Source organism: Somniosus microcephalus, chromosome 9 (genome assembly GCF_052327205.1).
Source record: "Somniosus microcephalus isolate GS21.2 chromosome 9, FLI_Smic_1.0, whole genome shotgun sequence".
In the NCBI taxonomy this organism is placed as follows: domain Eukaryota; kingdom Metazoa; phylum Chordata; class Chondrichthyes; order Squaliformes; family Somniosidae; genus Somniosus; species Somniosus microcephalus.
The window spans coordinates 186,210,706-186,224,827 of record NC_140995.1 but is presented as its reverse complement, the minus strand read 5'-3'; the positions used below and the strand labels follow the sequence as shown (position 1 = coordinate 186,224,827).

General features: G+C 42.6%; 1 protein-coding gene across 3 annotated transcripts in view; it reads left to right on the top strand.

Annotated features, from left to right (window-relative positions):
- Nucleotides 1-14,122, top strand: part of sh3bgrl2 (SH3 domain binding glutamate-rich protein like 2) — a 95,133-nt gene that overhangs the window by 24,625 nt on the left and 56,386 nt on the right. For 2 of the 3 annotated variants that reach the window (XM_085997688.1, XM_085997689.1), the window contains exon 2: nt 6,887-7,072. In XM_085997688.1, the coding sequence (XP_085853814.1) occupies nt 6,887-7,072 (186 nt within the window). Of the gene's footprint in view, nt 1-6,886; nt 7,073-12,288; nt 12,365-14,122 lie in introns of all 3 variants that reach the window. The other variant, XR_015079592.1, reaches the window with a different exon arrangement.

Here is a 14,122-nt window from a genome sequence, read left to right as displayed (position 1 = left end):
CATTGACCAGAAATTTTACTGGACCAGCCACATAAATGCTGCGTCTACAAGAGCAGGTCAGAGGCTGGGTATTCTGTGGCGAGTGACACCCCTGCTGACTCCCCAAAGCCTTTCCACCATCACTTGCCTGGATGAGTGCAGCTCCAACAACACTCGAAGCTCAACGCCATCCAGGACGAAGCAGCCTGCTTGATTGGCACCCCATCTACCACCTTAAACATTCGCTCCCTCCAGCACCGGCGCACTGTGGCTGCAGTGTGCAGCAACTCGCCAAGGCTTCTTCGACAGCACCTCCCAAACCTGCGACCTCTGCTACCTAGAGGGACAAGGGCAGCAGGCGCTTAGGAACACCAACACCTGGCAGGTCCCTTCCAAGTCCCATACCATCCTGATTTGGAAATATATCGCTGTTCCTTCATTATCGCTGGGTCAAAATCCTGGAACTCCCTCCCTAACAGCACTGTGGGAGTGCCTTCACCACACGGACTGCAGCGGTTCAAATAGGCGCCTCACCACCACCTTCTCTAGGGCAACTAGGGATGGGCAATAAATGCTGGCCTTGCCAGCGACGCCCACATCCTATGAATGAATAATTTTTAAAAATTCAGCCCGCGCCTGGATGTTGTCCAAGTCTTGCTGCATGTGGGCATGAACTATTTCATTATATGAGGAATTGCGAATGGAGCTGAACACTGTGCAATCATTAAGAAACAGCCCCACTTCTGAGATTATGAAGGAAAGAAGGACATTGATGAAGCATCTGAAGGTAGTTTGGGCATCAAGGACCTTGGAAACACATAAGAGATTGGAGATGGGATGGTAGCTGAATAGGATGGATAGGTCACAGGTAATTATTTTGATGATTGGGATAATGCCATTTTTCAAGAGGAGATAGATCATGCTTGAGGAAAGGAAACCATTGAGGATGTCAGCTAACATGGGGACTATGAGGTGGAGTTGAGTAGGGAATGAATTCGGGGGGTCTAAGGTGGTCCTCATTGTCGAGATGAACTTGGAGAAGGCAGGAGAGGAAGATGGTTGAGAAACTAGAAAAATACAGGGTTCTGGGCTAGAGTGTGGGAGGCTGTGACAGGAGGGAGCGATGGAGGCAGCTGCACAGATGATCTCCTTATATTTTGTGTTTGAGATTAGGTTGGAGGAGTTGGGGAGAGCTGTTTAAGGATCCTTAAACAATCTACTGCATTGCAAGTCCAATTTTATGCTCTGACCTCACTACCCAAAGTTGTAATATCAGTCTTCGTAACAAAATACTTAATCCATTTTTAAAGCTAATTTTATGTTTGCCTCCCCTGTTTTTTCATTACCATTGCCAGATGAAAAGTAAGCATTTAATTTTATATGTCTGTTACAGGGTATCAACCTTGGACTAGTGGTAGCACTCTCTCTTCTGACTTGAAGGATACTGGTTCAAGCCCCATTCCAGGACTTGAGCACATAATCTTGGGTAACACATCAATGCAGTACTGGAGGAGTGCTGTCTTTCATATGAGATATTAAGCTCTGTCTGTCCTTTCCAGTGAAAATAATATCCTACGGCACTTGTCAAAGAAGAGCTAGTCAACATTTATCCCTCAACAACATCACTAAAACAATTTAATTGGTCATTTATCTCATTGTAGTTTATGGGACCTTGCTGTATGCATATTGGCTGCCACATTTCTTTACATCACAAAAGTGGCTATACGTTAAGAGTACGTCATTGGCTGTGAAGCACTTTGGGATGTCCTTGGGTCATGAAAGGTGCTATATAAATGCAAGTTCTTTCTGATGATACCCATAGTGCATTTGGCTGTTAATTTAATGCCAAACAGCTGTGTTTAAATTTATTTTTTATTACTTGTATATTACTTGTATATCAATCATGTATTGAACAATAAAAATGAACAATTTGCACAACAGCTGTGTCCCATGACCATGAATCCTGAAAAGCCACCCTGTCAGCCTGCAAATCACCGAAGATGACTTTTCCCAGCAGTAAGCCTAATAAATTTTCAGCCATGACTCTGCCTGTTACTAAGTTAATTGCTGCAGGAATTACTTTTTTATTGGTCATCAATTGCTGTTTCAAGGCATTGTATCGATCTCTCATATCATGCATCTCCTTTTTTTGGTGCAAGCTTGTAATGTTTATCTTTCATTTTGTGTACAATTAGCGTTGGTGTCGGGTTTCAAGTTAAAAGCTTTCATGTATTATTCAGGACCAAATGTCAGTAAGAGCCAAGGTCAGTATGTTGTTTCATTGAAGATAACTGCAGAATGAAGGCAGATGCTAATGACAATATAGCTGACTTTATTTTAATGTAATAAGCATTTAGTTCTTTTTAATCCAGTCATGCTGAAGTTTAGTGGGAGCTGCTTCACTACCCCAATAGATGAGGCGTGAAAGAATTTGGCTTCACAACTGCATTGAGAGAATAAAGGACTTTACAAAAGGGTTGTGCACTGTGACATTTAAACAGGTGTGCATTAAAAAAAAAAAAATCCTGTATGTTTTCACTAAACTGAATGCAACTGGTGAGTGTGTGATGGGCAATATGGGTTAGAAATTCAGTTAGGGGCACCCAGCTTGCCTGGGCGCCGGAATTACCGCTGCGCGCGGAGCCACTTGCGCCAGCGGGAAATTCAGTTTCAGCGCCCCAAGTGGAAGCCGGCCGCTAAACAAGGGTTTTGGCGCCCTGCTTGGGGCGCTGAAACTGAATATCGGCGTGTAAAGTGCTGCAGCGCCACCCGCTGCGGCACGGCAGCCTGCGGTACTGCAGGCCTTCCTCTCATTCTTAAGGGGGAGGTGCCTGCAACAGCACGATCCCCGCTCGCGAGTGCCGGCAAATGAGCCCGGCACCAAGGAGAAGTGCCGGGCTCTCTGGAAACAGCCGGCAATGCCGCGTGGGGGGGGGTGTAGGAGGCCGGGGAAGGAGGTGCGGGCAGGCGGCCGCCGAAAAAGCGGCCGGCCGCACCTCCACCTTAACTCGCCCCACTACTGGCACAGGTAGTCCCCGTGTACCGGTCGCTGTTTGCGGCCGGCGCGGGGGAGGCGGCAGCAACCAAATATGGCTAGCGGGGTGCTGCGCACACCGATGACGTCATCGGTGGTGGCGCAGCGCTAATGGCTAACGTCGCCATTAGCGCCCCGCTAAATATCGCGGTAGGTTTGCACAGTGGCGCAAAAGCCCTCTTTGGGCGCAAACTGGTGGCGCAGGCCACTGAATTTCTAGGCCTATATGTCTTAATAAACCAATGAAATGAGAGTAAATTCAGTGCTTCCAGTGGAGAGTCATGCACACCTGAAGTGAACCTAGGTTGGAGATAGGGCCGATTCTCTGACCTGCGCTTCCTTCAAGTGTGGCTTCCCCATTGAGAGTACAGGATCGTTGAATTTATGCCAGCCTTACCTTTCCTAGAATTCCAGTTTTGGTCACACTGACCTGTTATATGGTCAGCAGTGTTGAGATATAATCCTGTTTGCAGTTTAAACAGATTTTTTTTGCCAGTAATCCTTTTCAATCTTAACGTCTTTCTCAGTGACTTATCTTGTAATTGTGTCTATTCCTAGCTGCTGAATGAAACGTTGCTCTAAGGAAGCAGGACAACAAGTGCTCCTATTGTTATCCAAATAGCCTGCTGCAGTCTTGGAAGTCCATCCTGGTTCCAATTACAAAATTGTGGTCTTACATATTTATATTAGAGAGCGAATAAGCAAATTATTTTTTTCTGAGAATAACGGCTTGCTGTTTGTGAAAGACTAAAGCTTATTGATTGATCTGCTAATTCATCACATAAGGAGATATTGAAAGGGCAGGTGCACATTGGAGTAGATTTTCCACTTGAATACCTGACCAGTAAAATTGATGGTAAGTGGCTGCATATGGGGACAAAAAACGTTAGTCACCTGTGCAAAGGTTTCTCGTATCTTCGTGTATTTCAGTCTTTGCAAAGGCTGTCTGGATTCATACATTACAACAGTGACTACACTTCTAAAGTAGCTCATTGGCTGTAAAGTGCTCTGGGACGTCCTGAGGTCAAGAAAGGTGCTATATAAATGCAAGTCTTTCTATAGGAAAAATAGCTGTCAAAACCTTGTGGCGGGCACAATAAATGTGGGGGTAGGAAACTTACTCTTTGTCAAGGCAGGACGTAGAACAACACTTGAGCCCCAACCGCTGTTTTAGTCAAGTTAGAGGATGCTACATGAGTGGCCCTATTTGCCATGTCAAGACATCACCTTTAAAGGACAGGGATGCAGCATGTCTGGAAGGAAGCAGAAAGCTTGAGGGCACAGTTGACCATTGTTGCCATATGGTGAATGTTGGCTACAGGTGCCCTTGCAGTAGGTGGCACAGGTCTGTCATTGCCTTACTGATGGTTTGGAACATTAGCAGGAAAATCCAGATAGCTGTACTTCTGCTGTGAATGCAGCTTTGAGGGATGTTGACAGGTGGGTGAAGTCTGTCCCTAGTGCAGCCTAACATGGCTAGCATCCCTTTGTTGCTCCTCTTATTTAAATAAAAACATAAGCAGAAGGGGATCCCCATGTGGCAAACCTATTGTGCTAATATTGTGGATAATTCAAAAAACGGAGTGCCAAAACACTTGGCACAAACCCCTGCCCCTAAGCAAGGCAGTGTGAACAGGGTCAAAATGGAACAAAAAGCTGAAAAAACCCATAAAATACAATAATGTTTTCTTATAAGCCTGCTTAAATGCATTTCTGAATACAGCACGGCTATTAGTAATCCTATGTAAGAAATCACACAACACCAGGTTATAGTCCAACAGCTTTATTTGAAATCACAAGCTTTCGGAGCGCTGCTCCTTCGTCAGCTCCGAAAGCTTGTGATTTCAAATAAAGCTGTTGGACTATAACCTGGTGTTGTGTGATTTCTTACATTTGTCCACCCCAGTCCAACACCGGCATCTCCACACCATTAGTAATCCTGGATACCCATTTTATATGCACAGGTTTGTAAATGTGGGAAAATTACTGGATGTCCAAAATTACATCATTGTGGTCTCATTCAAATATCACAATTGGAAAACTGGTTGGTGCCATTTGAAAACTTGACTGGAAAAGTAAGTGGGGTATTAAATGGGCAGGGATCCCATGTAACTGCTCTCTATCCATATTTCCATCAGTTACACCTATTTATCAGATATAACTGATTAGAAAGTCTGCACTACTCTGTCAGCATTAGTATTTCTTGGCCATCCCATAGTCTATTTGTCATTGTTTATTAACATGATATGCTGCCATTATGTTTGTTCTGATTTTGATGGGCAGTTCTGTTTCTTAAGAGCAGCATGTGGATAAATTCTTCATTTGGAGAACATGCATTTGAGTCACGGTAGCGATTAGTTTCTCATTGATAACTTTGGACTGTGTCCATAATAGTAAGTTATCAAAGAGAACTGGTAAGACTTTAGAGCTTTTGTTGTTTTTGGAACAGAGGCTTTATTAGGTGAAGTGCAGAAATCTATCTAAATCTGATTGATCTTAATAAACACAAATTTGACAGTCTATTACTGTGGTGTTCACTGTCAGTTGGAGAGATCAGAAGTATCTGGTGATATCCCATACTATTGCTTTAGCAGTAAAACATCATTCTTATGGAGATCTGCTATTCATAGACACTTTGTGCACAATGTCACATTATGGTTCATAAGTTCATGCTTGCCTATGGAAGCTCACTTTTGCAGTGGTCTCATTGTTAAATAGCCCGAATTATAACAAACAAACTTTAAAGCTTACAAAGCTGTTGAAATTCAACTGCTTGCTTTTCAAGAGCTGCGTAATTCTCCTTTTGCTGCATCCTACTTATTGGTTGCAGATTGCAGCTTGTTTTGGAGTGGAAGATTGGTATTGGCAAAAAGTTGGCTTTTTGAAATTATTGCAGTCGGTAGTATGTGGCTGATTTTTGTTTTTTGAGGTAGCGAGGGAGGGGCTCTTGCTTCAGAAGAACAGCTCAAGTGTTCATCTTTGTAAATGCTAATACTAAAATTGCAAGTCAATCTGAAGACCCTTCTTCCATCCTTCATCCCTCTCCAACAGAAAACCATCTATTAAAAAGATAGATCTTGATGACTATAACAATGATGATAAAGAAAACATTTTGTAATGTAGGCAACCCAATTTGAGCCATGAAAAATGTTGCTTTTTGTCCTTCACGGGACAATTGCATCCAAGCAAAATAGGCAGAATTTCCTTGGGCTTCTCCTGATCTCTCCCGCTGTTACTTTGCTGGAAGATTGCTGGAAAAGCTGTTTCTGTAGGGATTCCGCCAATCTTCTGCTGATGTTATAGTGGGAGATTGGGAGAAGTCACTTGGAAATTCCAGATAAAAGTGGCTGTAGTCGGACCAGATTGATTCAGTTTTAGTTGATTCGTTTGGGTTGCTAACTAAAGATGTTCATGAGGCTATCTTTTGAGGCAGCGCGAGAGAAATGCTTTAACATAAATAAAAGCATAAATAAAAGCATAAAATGCTGGGAACACTCAGCAGGTCAGGCAGCATCTGTGGAGAGAGAAACAGAGTTAACGTTTCAGGTCAATGACCTTTCCCTTTTAAATTGCAACTTCCCTTCCTCCCCTCTCCTATCCCACAAAGGGGAATGGTTCATAGTAGCAAACTTAACTCTCCATCATGGTCCAGGTGAGTTATTGGCAACATTTATAACTGGAGATAAATGAGTTCAAATGTCTGTGAAACTTTGATATAGATCTTCCTGTTAGCTGAGCTCATTGTGCTGTTCTGGACCTTCAGATGAACCAACTTTAAACAAGGAATGAAAACAAAGGTTTTCTCTTCAATATATGAACAACATAGAAAGGGGTCAATTGAATACTCTTAACTCAGTTCTGATTTCATTGCAGATCAAGAAGCGACAACAAGATGTGGTGGGATTCTTGGAGTCCAACAAGATTGAATTTGAAGAGATTGACATAACAATGTTGGAAGACAAGAGACGGTGGATGTACCACAACATCCCACAGGAGAAGCAGCCTGCCAAAGGAAATCCACTTCCACCTCAGATATTCAACAATGATGCATACTGTGGAGTAAGTAGACAGCTCTGCTCCTACCATCTACAGTCTGTTAGATAACAAGAAATAGGAAATAGGAGCAGGAGTAGGCCAATCGGCCCCTCGAGCCTGCTCCGCCATTCAATAAGATCATGGCTGATCTGATCCTAACCGCCGATCTACTATCACAGAACCATCTCCTGAATCTAACAGAATTAGACACACGAAATAGGAGCAGGATCAGGCTACACGGCCCCTGGGCCCGCTCCGCTACCCACAGGGCCATGTCCGATCCGAACCTAGACTCATGTCCAAATTCCTGCCCGCTCCCCGTAACCCTTAATTCCCTTTACTTCTAGGAAACTGTCTATTTCTGTTTTAAATTTATGTAATGATGTAGTTTCTACAGCTTTTTGGGGCAGCATATTCCATGGACCTACCACCCTCTGAGTGAAGTAGTTCCTCCTCATCTCAGTTTTGAAAGAGCAGCCCCTTATTCTAAGACTATGCCCCCTAGTTCTAGTTTCAACCATCATCGGGAACATCCTCCCCGCATCCACCCGATCCAACCCCTTCACAATCTTATATGTTTCAATAAGATCGCCTCTCATTCTTCTGAACTCCAATGAGTAGAGTCCCAATCTACTCAACCTCTCCTCATATGTCCATCCCCTCATCCCCGGGATTAACCGAGTGAACCTTCTTTGTACTGACTCGAGAGCAAGTATGTCTTTTCTTAAGTATGGACACCAAAACTGTATGCAGTATTCCAGGTGCGGTCTCACCAATACCTTGTACAACTGAAGCAATACTTCCCTATTTTTATATTCTATCCCCCTAGCAATGAAAGCCAACATTCCATTGGCCTTCTTAATCACTTGCTGCACCTGCATACTAACTTTTTGAGTTTCGTGCACCAGGACCCCCAGATCCCTTTGTACTTCAGTACTTTCCAGTTTCTTGCCATTAAGATAATAACTTGCTCTACCATTTTTCCTGCCAAAGTGCATAACCTCACACTTTCCAGTATTGTATTCCATCTGCCAAATCTCTGCCCACTTACTTAGCCTGTCTATGTCCCCTTGCAGGTTTTTTATGTCCTCCTCACTCACTACTTTCCCTCCCATCTTAGTATCACCTGCAAACTTTGATATGTTACACTCAGTCCTCTCCTCCAAATCGTTAATATAGATTGTAAAGAGTTGGGGACCCAGCACTGACCCCTGCGGAACATCACTAGTTACTGATTGCCAGTCTGAGAATGAACCATTTATCCCAACTCTCTGCCTTCTGTTAGATAGCCAATCCTCTATCCGTGCCAGAATATTACCCCCAATCCCGTGATTTTTTATCTTAAGCAATAATCTTTTGTGTGGCACCTTGTCAAATGCCTTTTGGAAGTCTAAATACACTACGTCCACTGGTTCCCCTTTATCCACCCTATATGTTACTTCCTCAAAGAACTCCAGCAAATTTGTCAAACATGACTTCCCCTTCATAAAACCATGCTGACTTTGTCCTATTAAATTATGATTATCCAAATGTCCTGTTACTGTCTCCTTAATAATGGACTCCAAAATTTTACCTACCACAGATGTTAGGCTATAGTTTCTATAGTTTCCAGCCTTCTCTCTACTGCCCTTTTTAAATAAGGGTGTTACATTAGCAGTTTTCCAGTCTGCTGGGACCTTTGCCGAGTCCAGGGAGTTTTGGAAAATTATTACTAATGCATCCACAATCCCTACCGCCACTTCCCTCAAGACCCTAGGATGTAAGCCATCAGGTCCAGGTGATTTATCCGCCTTGAGTCCCATTATTTTACCAAGTACCACTTCCTTCGTGATTTTGATCGTGTTTAGCTCCTCCCCCCCATAGCCCCCTGTTTGTCCAATGTTGGGATATTCTTAGTGTCCTCTACTGTAAAGACTGATACAAAATATTCATTCAGTGTTTTTGCCATCTCCATATTTCCCACTATTAATTTCCCGGTCTCATCCTCTAAGGGACCAACATTTACTTTAGCCACCCTTTTTCTTTTTATATAACTATAAAAACTCTTACTATCTGTTTTTATATTTTTTGCTAATTTACTTTCATAATCTACCTTCCCTTTCTTAATCAATCTTTTTGTTATTTTTTGCTGTCTTTTAAAGTTTTCCCAATCCACTATCCTCCCACTAGATTTGGCTACCTTATATGCCCTTGTTTTTAGTCGAATACTATCCTTAATTTCTTTACTTAGCCACGGATGGCTGTCTTTTCTTTTACACCCTTTTCTTCTCAGTGGAATATATATTTTTTGGAAGTTGTAAAATAACTCCTTAAATGTACACCACTGATCATGTATCGTCTTACCCTTTAATCTATTTTCCCAATCCACTCTACTCAATTCCGCTCTCATACCTTCATAGTCTCCTTTATTCAAGCTTAGCACGCTTGTTTGAGATCCAACCTTCTCACCCTCTAATTGAATATGGAATTCAACCATGTTATGGTCACTCATTCCAAGGGGATCCTTTACTAGGACATTTTTAATTAATCCTGTCTCGTTACACAGGACCAGATCTAAGGTTGCTTGCCCCCTGGTCGGTTCAGTTACATACTGCTCAAGAAACCCATCCCTAATACACTCAATGAACTCATCCTCAAGGCAGCCCTTCCCAATTTGATTTGTCCAATTAATATGATAGTTAAAATCCCCCATAATTATAGATGTTCCCTTATTACAAGCCTCAACTATTTCCTGATTGATACTCCATCCAACAGAGTTGCAACTGTTCGGAGGCCTATAGACTACGCCCACTAGTGTTTTTTTCCCCTTATTATTCCTTATCTCCACCCAAACTGTTTCATTATCCTGATCTTTTGACCCAATATCATTTCTCTGTATTACAGTGATTCCTTCCTTTATTAACATCGCCACCCCACCTCTCCTTCCTTCCTGCCTGTCCTTCCTGATCGTTAAATAACCTGGTATGTTTAATTCCCAGGCATTGTCACCCTGCAGCCATGTTTCTGTAATGGCCACAAGATCATACCCATATGTTGTTATTTGTGCCATTAACTCGTCTATTTTGTTACGAATGCTACATGCATTCAGATAGAGAACTTTCAAATATGTTTTGTGACACTTAGTTCCTGCTTTTGCCCTTTTTATTACTTTACCTTTTACTCCATACCTTCTGCCCCTTCCTGACACGCTCAGGTTTTTAATTTCCCCTCTGCTACCTAAGTCTGTGACCTTCTCTGTTGTCATTTTTATTATTTGCTCTCCAGGAACCTCCCCCCCACTAGTTAGTTTAAAGCCTTCTCTACAGCCCTAGTTATATGATCCGCCAGGACTCTAGTCCCAGCACTGGCCAAGTGAAGCCCGTCCCAACGGAACAGCTCCCTCCTGCCCCACTACTGGTGCCAGTGTCCCAGGAAGCAAAACCCATTTCTCCCACACCAGTCTTTGAGCCACGCATTTAACTCTCTAATTTTATTTGTCCTAGCCAAATTCGCTCATGGCTCAGGTAATAATCCAGAGATTATTACCCTTGAGGTTCTGTTTTTTAATTTGACCCCTAGCTGCTCATACTCCTTTAACAGAACCGGTTTCCTAGTCCTATCTACGTCGTTTGTACCAACATGGACCACGACAACTGGATCCACCCCCTCCCACTGCAAGTTTCTTTCCAGCCCAGAGGAGATGTCCTTAACCCTGGCACCGGGTAGGCAACACAGCCTTCGGGACTCTCGCTCTCGGCTGCAGAGAACTCTATCTATCCCCCTAATAATACTATCCCCTACCACTACAACATTTCTATTTACTCCCCCCTCTTGAATGGCCCCCCATTCCACGGTGCTGTGGCCAGGTTGCTCATCCTCCCTGCAGTCCCTGCTCCTGTCCCCACAGGGAGTAAGAACCTCGAACCTGTTGGACAAGAGCAAGGGCTGCGGCTCCTCCAGCTCTACCTCCTGGATCCCCGTACCTGCCTCACTCGTAGTCACACTGTCCTGTCCCTAACCATGGGCTACATCTGAATTAATTAACTTCATAGGTGTGACCACCTCCTGATACACAGAGTCCAGGTAATTCTCTCCCTCCCTGATGTGTCGCAGTGTCTGAAGCTCAGACTCCAGCTCATCAACACAGAGCTGGAGTTCCTGTAGCAGCAGACACTTGTCACAGACGTAATCACCGTGAGCCTCAATGGGGTCCACCGGCTCCCACATCTCGCAACAGTAACACATCACCTGCTCCATTCTATGTAATTAATTACATTTTTTATTGTTAGTTATGGACACCCTCTGCCCAATTTTAGATGCTAGTATCCCCTTTAATTAATTGGATTTAAATTAAATCAATCCCTCTAATTACACCAGTTAAATGGTTTACCAACAGTCACTCTGCACCAGAAAGGCCTTATTAACTACAACCCACAGAGTTAAAGTTTGAAAAGAGCACCTAACACCCCACTTACCCAAACTCACAGCACTCTCTGCTGACTCGCACTCAGTGCTTGCTCGCACTAGCACTGGTCTTTTTATACTGTTTGTTTGTTTACAGCCAAATGAGTCACCCCTGCTGATTGGTTAGAAAACTGGTTTCCACTGCCTGCTGTGCCAATTTACTCCTACTGCAGTGTAACCTTGTTTTACTCTTCTTAAACCAACAGAATCCCAAATATTTAACTTTTCCCCTTTACTTAAACTGCTTAAGTAATCTTATCAAGAATGATTTAAAGAGAAATAACAATTAAAGAACTCTCACACTTACCCAAACTCACAGCACTCTCTGCTGACTTCACTCAGTGCTTGCTCGCACTAGGACTGGTCTTTTTATAGTCATAGTTTTTAAATCTGCAGATTCAGTATTTTGCCAAAAATTTGTTGGCACAGGCTGGGGTATCAGCTTTGTTTTGCTTTCATTTTATTTTTTCCTCCCTTTTTCTTTCAATTTATATTTTTGTTCTTGTTTATGCTGTTTCTCCAGGGATTCTGCCAAACTGCTGCTGAAGTTACGGCAGTCGATTGGGGAAAACCTCTGCCGAAATTAACGGTGGTTTTTTAAAAATTCATCATGCCAAATTATTTACTCTAACATAGAATCATATAGCACAGAAGGAGGTCATTTGGCCCATCTTGCCTATGTCAGCTCTTTGAAAGAGATGTCCAATTAGTCCCACTCCCCTGCTCTTTCCCTATAGCCCTGGAAATATTTCCTTTTCAAGTATGTATCCTTGTTTCCTTCTGTTTTGCATCTGCAGACTTTTGTTATGGCATATCGCCTCTCCCGGGAGATCACATGGGTTCGGGTGGATGGAGAGTGATAGAAGAATTGAGGTTAGGATCAGATCAGCCATGATCTTATTGAATGGTGGAACAGGCTCGAGGGTCCGATTGGCCTACTCCTGCTCCTATTTCTTATGTTCTTATGTTAATATTCCTGCTGAAACTGTAACTGCTGTTGACTTTAGTGAATTGTTTTTGAGAGGTTACTGGCCCCAAAGCATAATTGAACGGTGTTAACATCCACAGAAATAATTAACCTAACGGCCTCAATTTTTATCTTCAGTATTGAGCTTTGTGTGTCATGAGCACATGCTATCCACGATTTTCCATCCTTTCAAATTAGTAGATGGAAAAAATGGGCAACATTGCCTGAATTTTTGGGTGTTTCTAGTGGACAACGCTCTACGTGAAGATGCTGAAGACAAATCTCTAGGTCCATGTGTCCTAATAAACTTATCCATTTAATTGTGTCCATTAATTCAGCTCCTTCTACAGAAAGTCTTTTAAGTCGATACCCTTTCATTTTCAATTTTTTTGGAATAAATTATTTAGCCCAGGATAAACTTTACTGTTAGTTATAATGTTTCGTCTGTAGATTAACATGATCTTATGCAGGTATCACGTGAAGTTGGTCATGAGCTTTGCTGTATCTGTGGTAAATTTATGTTTGTAGTTATATAGAAGTGAAGTAATCTGAAGTTGATCTTTGCCTTGAGATAGACTACTGTGCTAATTCCCACACGCAAGATAGAATACTGTGCTAATTCCCACACTTGTTTCCTCAGCCCATCAAAAGCAGAATTGGAACAGTAGCATAGTGGTTATGTTACTGGACTAGTAATTGCGAGACGTGAGTTCAAATCCCACCATGGCAGCTGGGGAATTTAAATTCAATTAATTTAATCTGGAATACAAAAAAGCTAGTATCCGTACTGGTGACCGTGTAACTATCGGATTGTTGTAAAAATCCATCTGGTTCACTAATGTCCTTTAGGGAAGGAAATCTGGCCTATATGTTACTTCAGACCTACAGCAATGTGGTTGACTAACTGCTCTCTGAAATGGCCGAGCAAGTGACTCAGTTGTACCAAACCACTACGACAAAGTCACTGTGGGAGTACCTTCACCACAAGGACTACAGCGGTTCAAGAAGGCGGCTCACCACCACCTTCTCAAGGGCAATTCGGGATGGGCAATAAATACTGGCCTTGCCAGCAACGCCCACATCCCATGATATGAATTTTTTTTAAATTAGCCTTTTTGATAATGCCTTAGTTTGATTGTTGTCTCAGAATGGAAGGAGGTTTACTCTGCATCTTGGCTCCTTAGCAGCAACCTCCCTTGAATGAATATGATAAATGCTCAAAGAATAAAATCAATTTGAAAAAACGGGAGCACCCCATGATAAGGATCTGTAACTGTTATCCTTGAGGACTCTTCTAAAGAATGTACATCAATCTAAATTTTAAAGAATTGCATTTAAAAAACAAAACAAAAACAAATCTGTGCCACTGTTTTAAAGGCTCAGCCCTGGAACATGTGTTTCTGCTGATCCTCAAAGTATTTCACACAGCTCCATACAAAGTAGCGAACAATGGAAGGCGCTTGGAGCTGGTGCTAGGCAAAGAAATGTTACATTTCAGCACGTAGCCTCACAAACATGGTGAAGATAACGGGTCCAGTCAGGGTTGCTTCACAGTAAGTGTTTTTGTTAGTTCAAGGGTATATGGATACTCTGTATTTTTCATAAAATACTCCAGATAAAATTACTCCTTTGAGGTTAACCCTAAAGGGGTAATTTTGCAAATT